Consider the following 19,687-nt stretch of genomic DNA (forward strand, 5'->3'; position numbering starts at 1 on the left):
AATAAGTGGAGCTGAAAAGAAAATTACAAGGAAATGAAAATGCTAGGAACGGGATAAAAGTATCTTTTCATCCAAATTTTTACACTTGGATTTTTTTTTACGGAGTTTACCAAATGCTAGAAATTTTATTTTCCATGAAAAAAATTCTAAAGATAACTTTCACACCCATTTTTTTCACTTAAAAATGGGCATAAAATCTGTTTTATGCCTATATTAATAAAAAATTTCCATGCATCCAAACAGTAGGCCTACTTTTAGTCAACATCCCTGAGAGTTGTGGTGTTAATCAACATCCCTGAATAAAACTAAGTTTCCGAAGGAAATATTACTTCCTAACAGCATTTTCATTTCACACACTTTTGTTTGTATTCTCCGGAAAAGACAAACAGAAGGAGCGGAAATACAATCATGTTTTAGGAAAAAGCAAACAAATGACAGTGGAAAAGGTGCGGAAATAAGATTTCTGTTGTTGTTAGTGTCATTCCTTGGATCTAAATCATTAGATCAGTGTGTTACCCAAACATGGTAGTCGTCCCTTTCGAAATTTGAGGTCACATCCCAATTTCAATCCGGCTTACAAGGTATAAGACAAGATCTAGAATCAATCGAAATATAGACTCCCATCACTTATGTTTCCATTAGTACAAGAGAGAGAGAGAGGAGGATGTTGAGGCCCAGTTTGTTTTGGATTTTGAGAACCAACTGTGAGTCCGATAATTGATTATGGGACTCAAATTTATGTTTAATTTTGGGTATAATAATCAGTATTGAACTCAAAACCAGTTATCAAAAGTGCTTGTTCGACTCAGAATTAAGCCCCTGTTCAATTTAGATTGTGACAACCGGTTGTGAGCCCCAAACCGATTATCAGGCTTAATTCTGAATCCAATAAATGGTATGGGGCCCACAATTGGTTGTCACAATCTAAAACGAACAGGGCCTAAGTTGAGGGATCATAAGCATTTATTTGAAATAGGCAAAAAACTTCAAAGACATCAATAAACAAAGGGATTTTTGCCTAAAAATCCTAGATCTGCAAAGTATTTCCCAAGTGGTTATTGGAAATAATGAAATTGCCAAAAAGTTTTACATTTTGAAAAATATTTCTAAAAAATCCATAAATACTGCACCATAGTAGCATTTAGGGACATACTGGAAATAATTTTTAGGTGTCTAAATCACGATTCTTTTTTTTTTTTTCTCAGTAAATTGGGGTTAGGCAGACCGCGACCAGCGTATATTAAACAGAAAAAGAATTACAATAAGGCAATTACAAAGAGATCATATGGAATACAAGATAGAGGAATGGGATCCCCTTTACAAATGCAATTGCTTTTAGATAGGAAATCAGCAGCCTTGTTATCTTCTCTCCAAATGTGGCTGATTCTCCAAGAATTTAGGGAGATTAGATCTCGATGGAGCTTTTCAAGGGCAGGGAATTTTCTCCATGGGCAAGGCCATTGCTTTCTAATAATCTGAACTGCATTGAGAGAATCTGACTCTATCCATAAATTTTCCACCTGGCTGTTTCTGGCTAGCTGAACACCCCTGATGATTGCTTCTAATTCGGCCTCTTGAATGGGGACTGAGTCATAGGCAACAGAGAAGAGAGAAATGATCTAGCCTCTGCTGTCTTTGAGGATACCTCCCAAAGAAACCATATCAATACTGATCGAAGCATCTGTGTTTATCTTCAACTCAGTTTGAGAAGGTAGCACCCCCTGGCAAAATCTAGATTAAGATTGAGAATGAAAGAGGGGGAGATTCCAAATCTGGGCTATACGACTATTTACTTCATTCAAATCTTCATTCAGTTTAAGGAAGAGAACACGGCTCCTTGCAACACGACAGATTCTATCTAAGATAATGCTCTTGTGAGTTTTTATCTTATCATGAAGTCTGCAATTTCTTTCTAACCAGATGTAGTAAACAGAAGCAGTGAAGAGGATTCTTGTAGTAAACAGTCTGCAATTTCTTTCTAACCAGATGTAGTAAACAAAAGCAGTGAAGAGGATTCTTGTAGTAAACAGTCTGCAATTTCTGGCTAGTCTGCAATTTCTTTCTCATGAAGTCTGCTTCTAAATCACGATTCTTGGTGACTAATCAGTATATATTTTACAAGGAATACTATATTCACAGGTGCCCTTGCCAAAAAAAGCAGCAAAGGGCGCCCCTATTGGTCAAATTCCATTAAAGAAAGTTATGATCGTAATTTTCAGTGCCATCTTAAATGGAATTTGACCAATGGGGTCACCCTATGCCCCTTTTTTTTTTGCAAGAGCGCCTGTGAGTCTAGAATTCCTCATATTTTACATATTAGGAATTTATATGTAAGAAATCCAAAGACAAATGATCATGAGCACCTCTGACGATAGAAAAGGGATCATTTGTCTCACTCGGCGTGGTCACGCAAACGGATGATTCTGTTGATGAAAGGCCTTTCACGGCGGTATCTATTTGTAAAAAGTAGAGAACGCAAATAAGTACCTCGAGATAATGATCTGAAAGCATATAGATGAATGGAATAATATCACTATTGCAAATACAGGAGAACGAAATGAACTTCGTGTGAAAAAGAGATATACATGACAATGGAGGATATGCTGAAGCACAAAATGCCAATGGTGACGTGGGTAATCATGGTTCGCCAGAAGTTTTCCCGATCAAGAACTAATCTCTTGGAAATGAATGTCACGGTGCCTGATAGAACCACCACTTCCCACGCTGATGGCAAGCATTGGCGGAAAGCAAAAGAGGGAGAGTCCTGTTGAAAGACCAAAAAGGCTGAACATAAGTCAATCTGAAAAAAGTTCTACACATTAAGGGCACATTTGCCTACCATGAATTGTTTTTCATGATAAATTGGTGTCTCCAAGTGGAGATGGGGGTGAAGTGGCTACAAATCCGGAAACAAGTGTGTCCGGTGATGAGGAATGGCAAAAAAATCAGGAAACAGTCAATTGGATTTTGAGTAGAGTTTTTTGTTTCCGGATTTTTAGCCACTTCCTCCACTTGGAGACACTAGTTTTCTGTATTTTGTTTCCAGATTTGTAGCCACTTCAACCTCATCTCCACTTGGAGACATCGATTTATCATGAAAAACAATTCATGGTAGCCAGACGTGCCCTAAATGGATATTTAAGCCTACAGAAGTTACTTACCCGGAAATAATGCTTGATGAATCTCCTTGAATACATAATCCTCAGTATCATATCTTCATAAACAGTCAAGAAACAAGAGAGCTTGTGTTTAATTTTGGCAAATATGTTTAATATCATGAAACGAGATTACAGTTTGGATTTCTAGTCCCCAAACGTAATTTTCTACACTATCTATAGTGGATAAGGCTTTGCTTGTAGGGATCATAGTTAATTAATCATTAGCTATTACAGGAAGCTGTGACCAAGACATCAATACAATACTAGTACATAGTACAGCATTTTATTGGAGGACTGTATTCAGATTTTGTGGAAAAACAGTCTTTTTTTTAATGATAAGAAAAAATACCATGTCTATTTTATAGAAATCTCAAAACATGCAGTTTCTTTTCTTTGCTTTCCTTTTTTTTCCATTTTTTGAAAGATACAAAGATTTGCAGCTTCTCACAAGTCCAACACATGTCAAGTCTCAAGATTGAGTTTAAAATGGCGAATCTTAGTACCCTGGGAAAATTAAGGTTTACTGTATCTTGGTAACAATTAGTACCACCTAAAGATATTATAACCAAACCTTTTCAAAGTGTTTTGGTAGGAGAACCTAAAACACTACTAGAAGCAACCTGATAATATTACTAGCTACTGAAATGAAATATTACTGGACAGCAGTAAGTTTATTGTGATAAAATGAAAGATAATATCATATCAAGTGAAACTATGAGAAAAATATCCTGATCCATGATAAATTTCAAATAAGACAAAGGCATATCCTACGGAGTTCTTATCTTTATCTTGTTTCTTTTTCTGATAAATTATGTCGTGAGGGGCAATTGAAATAGATAAATTTATAAAAAGGATACTTAATGAATTAGCAGCAATTAATCCAACTGCTCCAGCAGATCGAACCAGTAAAATGTTCAGTAATATGTATATCCCAGAGAATATGAGCAACGAATCATTTGACTGCTTAAGTTGGCTCTCGTTTGCCACAGCATGCACAAATGCTTCAGATGTTCCTGTATTATCAAAAGGATTTCAAAAGGTTTGTTAAATCAAAAGGCAGAAATGATTTATCTATGATGGTAAATCAAAAGGCTTGTTGACCAGTTCAAAAATAAATAAATAAATAAATAAATAAAAAAAATAAATATATATATATATATATATATATATATATATATATATATATAAGGAAAGTGAAGCTACACCGCCGGCTTAAAATACAATGGGCCCACATTGTTTTGGTGATCCAAAGAATTCATTTGATTGGCCCTCACATAGATAGGGTGTCCACCAAAAATCAGCTCCATAGGATCATCCCAACCCTACGATTTGTGGAGGCAAAAATGAACGTGTAAAAACCTTCACAAATTTGTCCATTTTTGCCTCCACAGTTTGAAGGGTTGGGATGATCCTATGGAGCTGATTTTTTGTGGACACCCTATCTATGTGAGGGCCAATCAAATGAATGGTTTGGATCACCAAAACAATGTGGGCCCATTGTATTTTAAGCCGGCGGTGTAGCTTCACTTTCATCATATATATATATATATATATATATGAGAAAACATTTCCTACACACTCGTGTAGGTAAGTTACCTACACACTGGCTTAAAATACAGTGGGGGCCCACATTGTTTGGGTGATCCAAACCATTCATTTGAATGGTCCTCACCGAGATAGGGTGTCCACAAAAAATCAGATCCATAGGATCATCCCAACCCTACGATTTGTGGAGGTAAAATCGACGTGTATAAACCTTCACAAATTAGTCCATTTTTTGCCTCCATAGTTTGAATGGTTGGGATGATCCTATGGATCTGATTTTTTGTGGACACCCTATCTATGTGAGGACCATTCAAATGAATGGTTTGGATCACCCAAACAATGTGGGCCCCCACTGTATTTTAAGCTAGTGTGTAGGTAACTTACCTACACAAGTGTGTAGGAAATGTTTTCTATATATATATATATATATATATATATATATATATATAGAGAGAGAGAGAGAGAGAGAGAGAGAGAAGGGTTCCTACGCTCGAGCACAGATAGCTTATCTGCGTTCGAGTGCGGGAAACAAGGGTGGGCCCGCATTGTTGGGGGATCCTAAGCATTTATTTGAAAGGCCCCATCATGGATGAGGTGTGTACCAAAAATCAGCTTCATTGGATCATCATAGGGTGTCCATTTATGGGGGTGAAAATGGACAGATACTGTTTGTCCACTAATCTGCTCATTTTTTCACCCCACAAATGGGGTGCCCTAAGATGATCCAATGGAGCTGAGTTTTTGTGGACACCCTATCCATGAAAGGGCCTTCCAAATGAATGCTTTGGATCCCCCCAACAATGTGGGCCCACTCCTGTTTTTGCGCTCGAGTTCGAGCGCAGATAAGCTTATCTACTCTCGAGCGCAAAAACCCTATATATATAATAGATAATGATATTAAAAGTGCAAAATATGAACCTTGATGAAACAACGAAATTACCATGAATCAAGAAAGCCTGTGCGTAAGGATTTGAAGATTTGAGACCTTGCAACCAGAAGACAAATATGCAAGCTGCAGTTGTAACAAATATTCCAAGTGGAAAAGTCATCCAAGCTATTTTCAATATCCTTGCAGTGTTTTCTTCCATTTGTGGACCATCACTGTAATCAGAATAAGGTCTTTCAGATGATGTATAATATGTAAAACAAAAGGCCAAAGACATTTAGAATAAACAACAATTTTCCAATTGAGGTCGACAGTCCTCCAAAGACATGTAGAGAAAATTTTGTGATGCGTGAAAAAGTGATCACTAGACATTTATTTTTTTTTTGAATGGTAATTGATCACTAGACATTATACGAGTGTATAAAGGATAAACAGAAACTAGTCCAATAAAGTATCCATTTAGCAAATGAGCTGTCATATTTCTATCTATTTCAGGGTAATCTTGGTCTGGCTGGTTTTGGCTGGTTTTGAGCATGGATTTAAATTTCGACAGGAATCCGAAATTTCGGACTGAAATTTCTGATTTCGTTCAAGACCAAAACCGAAATCAACAAACTTAGAAATTTCATTAAAATGCATTTTTTTTTTTTAAATTCCAAGGCTTCGGCTGAAATTTCAGTTTTGGCCGAGTCCGAAACCGAAATTTAAACCCATGGTTTTAAGGGAGTCTTCTTGATGGGGACGATCGTAGGGCCATATTTTAAGTTTTTAGTGTGTTTAAGGTGTCTTTTAAGTTATATTAGGAGTATTAGAGTCTTTTTACATCAAAATAGCTTAAGTTCATTGAGTTATGCATGTTTTAAAAAGGCCTTACATGTGTACTACGAGATTTTTAAGTAGCAAGCAAGCAAGAGGGTATTTTGGTCTAAAAGTGTTGGTTTTCTCTTTAGGGTTTTAGAACTTTCTAGTTCTCTTCTTCCTTCTTATAAATTGTAAGCCTTAGGGCACTTTTAAAGCATGCTATGTTATGCTATGGACGAATAAAAAAGATTTGAAGTTATGTCTACTTCTTGCCGAGGTGCGATACCTTGATCTTCCCTATGGTGCGATGCCTAGGAATCCCTTGGTGGTATGCCTTGGGTTTTTAGGTGGTGAGATTCCAACCCTTTTATCTATCTCTTTCATGTATTTTTTTTGGTTTTTTCCCATAAACTACCCAAGAACCCAAAAACTTCCATTAATCTCACCTTGCATTATTTTTTCACCAATCTTCTACCCAAAAACCCTAAAATATCCATTAAAAAAATTCCCAACCATAGAAACATCATTCAAATCCATCCTTATCCCGCGTCTATCTCGTTTTGTCCCAAAACTCATTTTACTTCTTCCCGGCATCCTCCGAAAGTGTTAAAGTATAAAAGATAAATAACGCCTTTCTCCAACACTTAAGCTTTTGGAGAAGTTGTAAGTTAACATGGTGTCAGACCCAAAGGTCTCGAGTTCAAACCTCTCGGATAGCGTAAATCCACATGCGATGGTCGGCCCAAAGTGGGACAACATGTGGCACGTGTTTGCCAAGTGGGCCACATGTGCGGGGGAGTGTTAAAGTATAAAAGATGAATAGTGCCTTTCTCCAACAGCTTAAGCTTTTGGAGAAGTTGGTAAGTAAACATGGTATCAGAGCCAAAGGTCTCGAGTTCAAACCTCCCAGATAGCAAAAATCCACATGCGATGGTCGGCCCAAAGTGGGACCACATGTGCCACGTTTTTGCCAAGTGGGCCACACGTGCAGGGGAGTGTTAAAGTATAAAAGATAAATAACACCTTTCTACAACGGCTAAAGCTTTTGGAGAAGTTGGTAAGTTAACATGGTATCAGAGCGGTCTCGAGTTCAAACCTCCCGGATAGCGTAAATCCACATGCGATGGTCGGCCCAAAGTGGGACCACATGTGCCACGTGTTTGCCAAGTGGGCCACACGTGCGGGGGAGTGTTAAAGTATAAAGGATGAATAACGCCTTTCTCCAACAGCTTAAGCTTTTGGAGAAGTTGGTAAGTTAACAGAAAGCTTCCCGCATCATTTGAAAGCTTCCCGGCATATGTCTGCACCACCCAAACCTATCCTAAACCTAGTAGAAATATTTTTCCAATCTCATAACATATTTTAGCAGCCAAAACCCTAATTTTAACACATCTTTTCCGCCCCAACGTCCCTTTCAATGAATCATCTTACATCAGATTTGGTATCAGAGCAAAATATCAGTTCAACCTCCGATCGTCCTTCATCAATTTGGTGTCAGAGCCTAGGTTAAACTCATGTTGTCTAAAGGCACTGAAGATGAACAGTTGAGATATTGGAAAACTTAAACTCCAAACTTGATGGGTTTCTATATCACTTGGATCGTATTCACCAAGAATTTTATGCACCTCGTCTAGCCAAGATTCCACATGCTGCACAGAGTCAGAAGTTCATGCCGAAACAATCATTGTTGATACCTTCTACAGAGAGTCTGCCATTAAAGAAACGGACCAGGGCCGCTACCATGATACAAAGTTGGTTTTGATGATACTTAGCTCATAAGTATTACACAAGGATTCGGAAAGCAATTGTCATCCTTCAAAGTTGGTTCCGACAGAAGTTAGTTCGTGAACATTATAGGCGAATCAAGAGAGCAACAACTGTCATACAACACACCTAGAAGAGGAAAGTTTCTCGTAGTAGTCAGCAGGAGGTTCAATTACACAAAGAAAGTCATCGATCGTAATGTGCGGACCCTTGCCAAATTTTTACTACTTGCTCGAAGATACACAAGTAGAAGCCTACATACTTAAGGAAGCGGGAGAACCAAGTTTCTCTTTACCTAAGCAAACACGTCATCAGGAATACATCAAAAGCGCACATGGTGATCACACTACTTCAAACCAAAGACATGACCGCCTAAAGCTACTTGTGCATTAGAAGTAGCTAATTCGTTGGAAAGGACCACCGTATACGACACGTGTGAGGATTCCAGTTGAAGAACTCTTACTCATCATGCCAATCATTTTATTCGACGGGGTCGAATCTTTTCAAGCGGGGGAAAATGATGGGGACCATCGTAGGGCCATATTTTAAGTTTTAAGTGTGTTTTAGGAGTCTTTCAAGTCCTTTAAGTTATATTAGGGGTATTAGAGTCTTTTTACATCAAAATAGCTTAAGTTTATTGAGTTATGTATATTTTAAAAAGAACCAGCATGTGTATTACGGGATTTTTAAGTAGCAAGCAAGCAAGACAGTATTTTGGTCTCAAAGTGTTGGTTTTTTCTTTAGGGTTTTAGAACTTTCTAGTTCTCTTCTTCCTTCTTATAAATTGTAAGCCTTTAGGCACTTTTAAAGGATGCTATGTTATGCTATGGATGAATAAAAAAGATTTGAAGTTTTTCCTCTTATGTGGATGTGATGTCTACTTCTTGCCAAGGTGCAATGCCTTGATCTTCCCTATGGTGCGATGCCTAGGAATCCCTAGGTGCGATGCCTCGGGTTTTTAGTTGGTGAGATTCCAACCCTTTTATCTATCTCTTTCATGTATTTTTTTTGTTTTTTTCCCATAAACTACCCAAGAACACAAAACCTCCATTAATCTCACCTTGCATTATTTTTTCACCAATAATCTAGCCAAAAACCCTAAAACATAAAAAAAAGGGCGGGCTAGTGCACGATGCTCCCGCCATTGCAGGGTCTAGGGAGGGTTAGATGTACGCAGCCTTACCCCTGCTTTGCAGAGAGGCTGTTTCCGTGACTCGAACCAGTGAGCACCAGGTCATAATGGAGCAACCTCACCAATCTTCTAACCAAAAATAAAAAAATTCCCAACCATAGAAACATCATTCAAATTCATCATTATTCAGCGTCTCTCTCGTTTTGTCCCAAAACTCATTTTACTCCTTCCCGCATCCTCCGAAAGCTTCTCGGCATATGTCTGCTCCATCCCAAACCTATCCTAAACTTAGCAGAAATATTTTTCCATTCTCATAACATATTTTAGGATCCAAAACCCTAATTTTCACACATCTTTTTCACCCCAACATCCCTTTCAAAGAATCATCTTACATTATATTTGGTATCAAAGCAAAATATCAGTTCAACCTTCGATCATCCTACATCACTTCAACTGCAAGGAGACTACTAGAGACTGCAGTAGTGTTCACATTAATTGGGCTTGCAGATAACAACCAGAAAGGTGGTTGAAACTGAGTCTCAGGACCATCATTTAAGACTTTACTTTCTCACTAAGGTCATTTACAGTGCAAACAAAGCAGACGAATAGAACATGAGGGTGCACCATACAAGAACTTAGATTCCATCTCAAATGAGATAAATGATATTATCGTCAAGGTTGCAGCCATGCAGTTATACACCCATAGGAGCTGTAGTGTATGCTTTGACTAAACATTAGCTCAAAAATTGATCGACAATTTGAGAAAAATATGGCCAGTGTTTGTAATTATCATTGTTACATGGATTCATCTAAATGGACGAAGAATCAATGTCGGACACATCTCGGATTCCAATACTTCAAGATTCTCTAAGAAACTTATGGATCACTTCTTTTATATGTTGTTTCAGAGTAGTTCTACCACAACTATACAATTCCCATATGTTTTGAGTTTTACCCATCCTAATATTAAATTTCTTAAATGAAAATGAAATATTATATCCATTTAACCCATTAGAATATTCAATATATTACTTGTTATAACCATATTATTATGTAAATAATTAAATTTGAGAATTAATTTAAATATTTTGGCGAGTCCACGAATTGTTCGTTTTGAGGTTTGCCAATTCCGACATTCGTATCCGTACTTGATGCTACATAGGTAATTATAGAAATGAATGAAACAGTCCCAATAAAAAATCATAAACCAACAGCCTAATAAAAGCATGAACAAATAGAACAAACGGTGCCAGAATAGAACTAGTTCAAGTTGTTTTAATATGGGTGTGATGTTATCACCATTGAATGTCTGACCGCATGCATGCACGACGAAAGCCCTCCCGACTAAGAAACAATATACTTGTGACAAAAAGATGAAATTTTACTGCATAAAGCTGCATTGAAGTTGGAAAATATGATATGAGAGCCCAATTACAACAGCAGCACACTTCACATTAAGTATAAAAATGAGAAAAAAATGCAATAAATAATTGACAAAAGCAAAAGAGAATCATAAAAATTTATAAGAGAGCAATAACCAATCAACAAGGTATCAACTTTAGAGGGACCAGTGCCACATAATATCAGAACTGCAGTGTTTATCGTCAAATAGATGTCAAAAACCAATAATGGGAGGAAAAAAGAATTCTTTATTCGAGCTTTTTTAAACCATCTAATAGCAAGAAAATATTGATGGGTTTCTTCCTCAAAGAAGCCCAAAGGCTTGGCTTGGTAGCCAAATCGGCATCCAAAAATTCTATAGATTTGCTACCCCCTACACGAGGAACCAGTATTTAGCATCGGGAAGTAAGGTGGTGAGAGATTATTTCTTACGAAGTTCCCATGAAGGTATTAGAAGAAGCCTTGGTTCATAGGAGGAGAGGAGCATTTGGAATAGTTTTTCTCATCAGTCAGATTGGAAGTGCCAAGGATGCGGGTATAAAATTTTTGGGAATCGCATTCTTTGTCGGAAGTGTCCGGTGAAGCGCAAGGAAGGGATCAGAGGGACGAGCCCCAAAGGAGTATTGGCTGAATAGAACCAGGAGATTGACAGCTGCAGTGGCCTACCGGTGGTCCGAATCCCGCAAAAGCAGGTCAAAGAACGTATATTGACTCTCAAAAGATCTTTGGTGGGTTCCATGAGAAACAATGCAGGGAGTCTGGAGGAAGCATGGGCAAGGGCAAAAGGCCTCTGGGATATTCCCCAGTTAGCAAAACCCTATCATATTGGCCCATCATTATTTCTCTTTAACCTTGAGTCGAAACATCAAGCAAAAAGCATTCTAGAGTCTAGACAGAGGAAATGGCGCCCTCGGAGAATTCTTCATCTCGTTGCAGCCTTGGAATCCTACGCTCAACTCTGAGATAAAAGCCAAATGGATTAGATTTTATGATATCCCGCTTCATGCATGGACATCTTCAAGAATCGAAACCTTGGGGAAACTCTTTGGGCAAGTGATTGAGGTCTAGCTGACGGGTAATCATGGCCATTGTATGTCTTATGCATCTGCAAAAGTATTATCCTCGGATTGGAAATACAAAACACCTTTTATTAGCCTTAAGATAGGATCAAGAAGCTTCCTGATAACCTTAAAAGTGGTAGACGAAGAAGATAGTGTAAATCAGCATCAAGGAGAAATAAGCAAAGAAGGTATTTCAAAGGCTCTCCGAGAGGATGAAGGCGAGCACAGTATATGAAAGCCCTTGCCAAAGGAAAAATTAATCCAAGATTCCAAAAGAAAAGCTTTTCCAAAAAAGGGATTTGGGGGCGAAAAAGAGTCATTGGGCCTAGTTTTTGAATCAAAGTCAGAAAATAGGCCTCTGATCAATTTGCAAGCTTCAGGTGTTTTCAAATCGAATTCTAATAGAAATGAAGGCAAATCTCATGATAAGGATCGTAAGAGAATAGTAACCAATAGAAAGGAAGGTAAGGCTCATCATAAGGATAGTCAGAGAGCAGTAACTCTCGGATCAAGGGGGGCAAATAGAGAGGCCATCAGATATCTTAAAGGCAAAGGAAACGATTCAATATTGTCAGAAATTGTGCTGGGCTCAAGACAAACAAAAGACTGCTACAAAAGAGTCATCGGGAATCACATTTGGGCCAAAGCGGGTAGGTGTCATAAGTCGAGGATAAGCGTCTCTTCACCTAGGAAGCTGAAAAGCTGCCTTTTTTGCGAGAAGACAACCCGAGAGGAGCAATCATGTCTACAAACCGTCGTTGACTCGGGCCATTAAAGAAGGTCTTTCTCTCTTTAAAAGGAAGCTACTGTGTCGCTCAGCAAAGCAAGAGAAAAAGGAAAAAAAAAAGTTCTCCTTAACAATCCATAGGAGTATGGAAAATCTCGGTAAGTCATCCGATGGATCCTCAGCAGGACAAGGTAGTAGAGAGGACCGCAAAGGGAAAAGGAAAGTAGGATGGGCAGAGCCAATCGAGGATAGGAAAAAAATCATCCAAGATCAAGGAGGAAAGGAACTACGAAGGTCCCCCGACACCACTAAAAGAAAGAGAGATGGAATCCTGAAACAAGAATGGAAAGAATTCAAAAATGATGCTAGAAAGAATATTGAAGAATTTTTCCGCCTCACATGGTCAGGAGATGTTAAAATTTTTGTGTCCCAGTCTATAAGCTCCCACACTTTCAGAAGACTCTAGAAGAGGAGCGAAGGGAAAGGAGAGTGCAATGGGAGTTAGAGCAAAGGGAGAAGGAAAAGGTTAAGACGACTGGTTTGGGAGAACTTAAGTTATGCCAAGAAGAAAATGATGTTATCACTGCGGAAGAAATAGATGAATTACTGGTAATAGGTGATGTTTTTTGGGCAGGATTTGAGGAACAATCACCAAAGGAAGAGAGCAAGGAAGAGGACAAAGGCCGGAGTCAGCATCAGGCCAAAGGTGGGTCCTCTGCTCCCAGAAATTAAAGTCATGCTTTCATGTTAATAGTTTTTTTGGGCTAGGGACTTCGTATCAATCCCTTTGAGAAAAGCTTTTGTTTGTTTGCTTAATGTAGTGTTAGATTGTAGAAGTTAGGTTTATATTGGAAAGATAGGGTGGTGCTGGAAGGTCTACTGTTAAATGCTTAGGTCTGGAAGATTTTGTCTTTCCTGGATTTTTTGGATTGTTGGGTAAAAAGAGATTAGGTTGTTGTTTTTCATGATGTATTAAGTGGCTAGATATGGAGGATAGTAGAGTGCAGGTTTTAATGGTGAGGGATAGCTTTCTGCTCCTGCCGGAAATGTTGACGTTAAGAAGCTCATATCTCAGGCGGGTTGCTGATGAACTACATCGTTTTTCTAGTTGGTTTGGAAAATGCACACGATGGCTTGAGGAACTTTGGTTTTCAGTTATGTGTATCCAGTTGATGAGTAACAAGGTTTCCAAGTGGCTAATTGATGGAATCCCACAATAGCTTGACAGACCACAGTCTTTAGCTAAGTTTGATTTTTACCTGGCAGCTTTTTGTTGTGTGGGAGATATATTTTCCTTACGAATGTCAATAAATTGATTGATGCTAGAAGCGGTTGATTGTGAAAATCTCTGAAAAAAGGGAGTTGAAGAGGGCAAGATGTTGATCGACGAAAAGCTGAATTTCACAGCATATTTACTGGCCATGTCTAATTGCTACTATGTTTAGCTAGAAGTATGAATTTCACAGAATACTACTTTTGTACCTCATGGCTGGCCATGTCTAATTGCTACTATGTTTAGCTAGAAGGGACCTCCGGGGTCCCCAATGTACCTTTCATAGCATCAATGAAAATCTGTCATCTTTTAAAAATAAAAAACCAAGAACGGGAGGAGCTACCTCTTCCATTCTGTGGTTTTCTTCAACCAAGTTAATATCCAGGACCATGTTTGGTAGAATTCACGATTCCCCTGACCTGAACCAACTCTATATGGATGGTAGGCATAACAAGTCACAAAAGTAGAAACATAATGATACAACAACATATGAACAAGTGATAAGAAGGAAATATCAGCAAGTCACCCAAACCAAAAGGCTACACTCAACTCTAGCACCCAACAATTAACAGTCCAAAATTTTCAATAGCCCTTGTACAGACAATTTAACCTGAAAGTCAAGTTACCCAAATCAAAAGGCTATACTCAACTCTAGTACCCAACAATTTACAGTCCAAAATTCTCAATAGCCCATGTACAAAAATTTTAATCTGAAAGCTTCCCATTATAAACAGTAATAATTGCGCTTCATTTTCTCAACACATCTTTTTTTCCTTAGAACGTTAGAAGGGCTGTCCAATAACAAGTAGAGTTGGCTCGGCCCCAAGTGAGTCCCGTTCATACCAATCAAATCCAAATCACTATTCCTGAATTACATATCAAACTCATGCAAAGTAAATAGCAGCTTAGCAACTCCAATTTATTTTATTGCAGTGAGTATGCAACTGGTGGGAAATTGGGAACATCAAAGCAAATCACAGACCCTAGTGCCCCAAGCTCTTTAAAAGATCAAAATTGACCAAGGTGTGGCCAAAGTTTTCAACTTCATTTTCTTTAACACTCCATTGAAATGTCAAATGTGTTGATTACAATCCGAGTCAGCTCAGCCTATCCAATAGGAGAGCCACCAACTCTTATAACGAATAAGTACCTCACTTTCAATATATTGGAAGTCACTGTTATCATATACAACTTGTGAGGAAAGCATAACTAATCACCATAAAAATTGAAAAAAAAACATGGGGGTCAAATTTGTGTGCTTATATAGGGTGAATTGTGGCTTAACAACAACACAACAACAACAATAATAATCAGCCACCGTTATTACTTTGGAACTTTCAAATTCCAATTGCATGCTACAACTTACAACTTGGATCATTTTCTTTTCAAAATACGTTTCATGTATAAGCATATGATATGTAACAAGTGAAACAAATTGCCAATGACAAAGAAACAGATGAGGTGAAAATGAAAGAATTCTCACATAGATGGCTCTACGGATGCCACTAGTAATGAGAAGAATGATAGTACATAGTCACCAAAAGCCGTAGCAAGTGGAAGCCGGTGCAAAAACGGCAACAAAAGTAATAAGTTAATTATATGCTTAGTGAGTCGAAAAGAATCGTGTTCCCCTTTAACATTTGAAATCTTGCATTTTTCATATGGGAAAGGGAGTTGATCTATCGAATTGGGACCACTTTCTGGGAAAGCACAGCTCACTTTCTTTCGCTTCCGACAGGTGCACTCGTAACTACTAACTATTCCACAACAGTGGAGTTTTCTAGTTAGGTATTCACGAGATCGACTCTCGAAATGGGTCTTCCCGAAAACTCCACTCAACTCGTTAAGCAACCCGAACCCATCGCACCTTTAGCAGGAGTTAGAAAGTAGAAAAGAGAATATCGCTCCTCTCTGAGCAAGCAAGACTTTATCCATTGGACTTTCCATTTCAAGCTCGACTTGTAGCGAGACTCCACTTTAGATCCTGCGAGCTTAGTTTATGAATCAAATCCTGCCCTTCTTTCTTAGGCAAGTAAGCTGCTTGCTCTTTGCTCATGCGAGGAAAGCCAAAAACCTTTACAACAGAGGACTGGGGCTTACAGGGCTAGGGCTCATCCGTGTAAGAATTGGGAAATCCTCTTCCAACTCGTCCTGGAATGGGAGTTATGGCAAAGAACAAGAAGAAAACTACCGGAGGAATTTGTCCAATAGTCACAAACGGTGCCTCCACAGGTTGACATCCGATCCAACCTAGCAGTAAGCGATCCGCCAAAAGCAACCAAAATATTCCTTGGTGAATCGGGCGAAAACTTGAACTACGCACATACATACTTTCAGAAAAAGGTAAAGCCAGCAGAGATATAGAAACTGGTGCTATTGCAGCTACACCTCCCAATTCAATGTTAGGTATACTGCGAATAATGGCACGGATCGGTTTTTCTCTTGAAATTCCGATTCAATGTTCCAAAAAATGCTGATTTGAACTTGGAGAGTACATTTGGATGTGAAATTTGAGACAAATAGTAATTCCGATTCAACTTTCCAAAAAAGCTGATTTGAACTTGGATAGTACATTTGGATGTGAAATTTGAGACAAATAGTAATTCTGATTCAATGTTATTCGTTGGCTTAGAGGCTCCAATGAGCCTCCTTGGAGATTTGCGCAGTTTTTCAATGAGATCCTAGATTGTGTAGACAGTTCCTCAATTAAATTCAACCATGTTAGAAGATCAGCCAATAGTGCAGCGGATAGCCTTGCAATGGAGGGGATTGATAAGGATGGGCTCGAGATGTTTGATTATCTTCCCCCTTGATTTGGTTTTGATTTTTTCTGTCTTTGTTTACTTTTATTCGTATTCTTTTTTGTTGCATCTGTATTCTATTGTGGTTGACCATCTCGGTCCTCCATTTTGTGGGAATGAAAGATCACTACGATTCAAAAAAAAAAAAGGGTAATTCAATGTTCCAAAAAATGCTGATTTGAACTTGGATGGTACATTTGGACGTGAAATTTGAGACAAATAGTAAAATTACAATCAAATTTCACATTTGAATTTGAAATTTGAGACAATTCATGTTCTCCTCTAATTTTTGAAGTCGAGCGTCAATTACTTGGTATCAATAGATTAATTTTGAAATTCCAATTCAATGTTCCAAAAATTCTGATTTGAACTTGAATAGTACATTTGAATGTGAATTTTGTTAGTGATTTTGGATTTTCAAAATCATGAATTTTGCATGTTTTAGTGTTTTGGAAAATGTTTTATCAAAAGCGTTTGGGGAAAAGAAAATGTTTTCTTGGAAAGATTTGCTTTTACAAAAGGATGTAGAAGTGTAGTTGAAAAGATAGTCCCGTACCGGATGAGAGAAAGGAAAGAGAAGGGCTTATAAAGCACTACACTTTTCTAATACTTGTTTGATTGCACATTGGGTTGAACCCATGGTTGGACCCGCGGGACGGTGCAACGCACCGTTCGCACACGCGCACGCGCACGTGCGGCGTGGGCAATGGGCTATAGGGCGCATAGTGGCGCTTTTTTAGGCGCACTTCACACGTACGCAATGTCGCGAGGAGCGATTGGAGCCTTTAATTTTTCCAGATTTGATCTGCACCGTTGGATCAAGATGCAGGTGGACCGGTCGGATGGGTGGGTCAAATGGTTCGTAGGCCCATCAAGCCGAATGGTTCGGTTGGGTTGGGCTTCGATTCGGGCCTAATGGTCGGCCCAACGGGCCCATAACTCCAACGGTCAAAGAGTGTGATCAAATGGGTTGTGTCCCTTCCCCTAACAGTCAAGTGCCAAGGGGGTGCGATCCACACCATAAATGGTTGATCTAACGATGACTGGGTTGGAGAGAGGTTTTACTCAAACCAACAGTCACCTCTAGGATCGATCAGGACCGTTCAATATCAATGGGTGCGATCTAACGGTCAGATTTCAAGCATTCTGGAAAGGTGCCCTGTAGATGTGTTTTTCACTCTGAAAAGACACTAGGTGGTCTACAAATGTGCAGAATTCGGTCATTTCACATAAGAAAACGAATTGGCGATTCTGACAAACTTTACACTCTCTTCTACACTCCTACAAAATCTCCAAGTATTTCTACATACTGTTTTTCGGAAGGGCATTTCGGGTTTGATTCCGCTAGTGCTACGCGTCATCAAACATTAGTAGGGCTTCCCTACTAGGCTTCATTGTATCTTGGAGGCAATTCGCGGATCCCATTTGAACACTACTTGTGGGGGCGAATCTTGTCTTAAGGAAAGTGATATCACGCCTTGAAGCAACAAGTTTCTGTTTTCTATCAACAACAGTATCCTCAATTTTTTCCAACAAATTTTGAGACAAATCATGTTGTCCTTTAACTTTTGAACTCTTGGATCAATTAGTTTGTATTTGTATTTGAAATTCCGATTCAATGTTCCAAAAATGTTGATTTGGATGTGAAATTTGAGACAAATAGTAAAATTGCAATCAAAATTAAGACAAATTGTAACATGAGAAATAGATAAGAAGAAAATGAATTGAATAGCAATAAAAGCTATACCGCATGAGGCGTCGAACGATCCACGAATTGAAAGAAAAAGGGATTCCTCTCGATAAGAACTGCGTAGCTGATGTTGAGAACAGATTGAAAAGATGAGACAAAAAAAAGATATGAAAGAGATGATTTAACAATAAAAACAATGCAAAATTGAAGAGTTTAAGAGGCGCACCCATCAGATATTTGAAAGTGCGAGAGAGATTAATGCGGTCTGTTTCTCCTAGCGTTGGAGATCGAATTTCTCCAGTCTTCATATCAATGATTTTGTTTCTAATTTCGTCTGTTTCTTCTTCGCGGAATGGAGGAAAAAGCATGTAATTTCAGAAAGATGTAGGAAATTAGGGTTCCGAGCAAACCTGTTTTTGTTTTGCGCTACAACGAAGAAGAAGAAAAATAAAAAAAGGGGGGAAATGATAAATTCGCATCCCTTGTAGGATGATTCGCACCCCTTATAACGTGATTTGACGTCCAAAAGCCAGAATTCAACGTTATCGGTGGTGCGAATCATCCTACAGGGGGTGCGAATTTATCATCTCCAAAAGAGGTCCGAATAGACATACGATAGGCATTACGGCATTAATGATCTGAATCGTCAGGGTTGCTCACTTGCTCAGCTTAGATTTTATATGGAAATGATTTTTAGCAGGGCCCATTAAATGGACGGTTTGGATACTTTTTGAATACACTGGACTAGACGGGCTTTCACCATATAAAAATTCTCTTTTGGACTTCCTAAACACATTAATCATGCAATCTTTTAGACCACGTTTGCATGCCCACAAGATTTAGATTTGGATTTCTCACATTTGAGATTTGGAACTGGATCAGATCCTTATATTTCCAAATCAGCTACAACAGGGGAGAAAAATCCTATTTACAAAGGGAAATGTTATCAGCACTACTGTATTTTGATGAGAACACTCCTCACTTTATTTAAAGTGCGGTATGGTCCACACCATAAGATGATGCAAACCATCCATTAGATGGGCCCCAGCCTAAATAGGTTGTGCCCCAAAAATGATTTCCATAGGTTGATTCTAACCCTCCGATCTATGGAAGGTTAGGATCAACCCTCCAACATTCAGATCGGAGGGTTAGGGAACCTATGGAAATGATTTTTGAGGAACAACCTATTTAGGTTGTGGCCTGTCTAATGGACGGTTTGGATCATGCTATGGTGCGGGCCATAGTGTACTTTTAATAAAGTGAGGAGTGCCCTCATCAAAATACTGATAACATTTCCCTTTACAAATTTGTTCTGGAAGACATTATTTGGAAATCAACATTTGTGGCAATTACCTTCACCCTCGCTACTCCTCGTCCTTGTTGTTGCAGCAGCTAGACCTCCATCCCTCTCACGACATGAGCATGAGGATTACTTGGAAATCAACATT

The 19,687-nt window shown here is 38.6% G+C and overlaps 1 protein-coding gene across 4 annotated transcripts; it reads right to left on the reverse strand.

The window, feature by feature from the left end:
- Positions 1-1,158: 1,158 nt before the first annotated feature.
- On the reverse strand, positions 1,159-18,991 carry LOC143883503 (uncharacterized). Of its 4 annotated transcripts, none has more exons than XM_077386850.1 (9): positions 18,854-18,991; positions 18,466-18,579; positions 18,297-18,363; positions 5,644-5,804; positions 4,016-4,171; positions 3,162-3,223; positions 2,586-2,764; positions 2,364-2,453; positions 1,159-1,721 (listed from the first exon to the last, which is right to left on the reverse strand). In XM_077386850.1, exons 2-8 carry the CDS (start codon positions 18,545-18,547, stop codon positions 2,393-2,395), a joined length of 768 nt encoding a protein of 255 aa, XP_077242965.1. In that variant the 5' UTR covers positions 18,548-18,579; positions 18,854-18,991; the 3' UTR covers positions 1,159-1,721; positions 2,364-2,392. The 4 variants fall into 4 exon arrangements, with proteins under 4 accessions (XP_077242965.1, XP_077242966.1, XP_077242962.1 ...); XM_077386851.1 differs by lacking the exon at positions 18,854-18,991 and adding an exon at positions 10,586-10,680 and having other exon boundaries at positions 18,466-18,733; XM_077386847.1 differs by lacking the exon at positions 18,854-18,991 and having other exon boundaries at positions 18,466-18,736.
- Between the last annotated feature and the right edge of the window lie 696 nt (positions 18,992-19,687).

This window comes from Tasmannia lanceolata, unplaced genomic scaffold (assembly GCF_043159265.1).
Source record: "Tasmannia lanceolata isolate RefF3 unplaced genomic scaffold, GAP_Taslan_0.1 ptg000008l, whole genome shotgun sequence".
NCBI lineage: Eukaryota > Viridiplantae > Streptophyta > Magnoliopsida > Canellales > Winteraceae > Tasmannia > Tasmannia lanceolata.

Bases quoted from the DNA above. Each gene is read 5' to 3' on its own strand.
- LOC143883503 (XM_077386847.1), bottom strand. From the start codon at position 18,607: ATGCTTTTTCCTCCATTCCGCGAAGAAGAAACAGACGAAATTAGAAAC. The intron at 5,805-18,296 runs GTATAGCTTTTA...TTCTGATTACAG, and splicing joins ATCGTTCGACGCCTCATGCG to TGATGGTCCACAAATGGAAG. The intron at 2,454-2,585 runs GTATATCTCTTT...TTTTACAAATAG, and splicing joins AGCATATCCTCCATTGTCAT to ATACCGCCGTGAAAGGCCTT.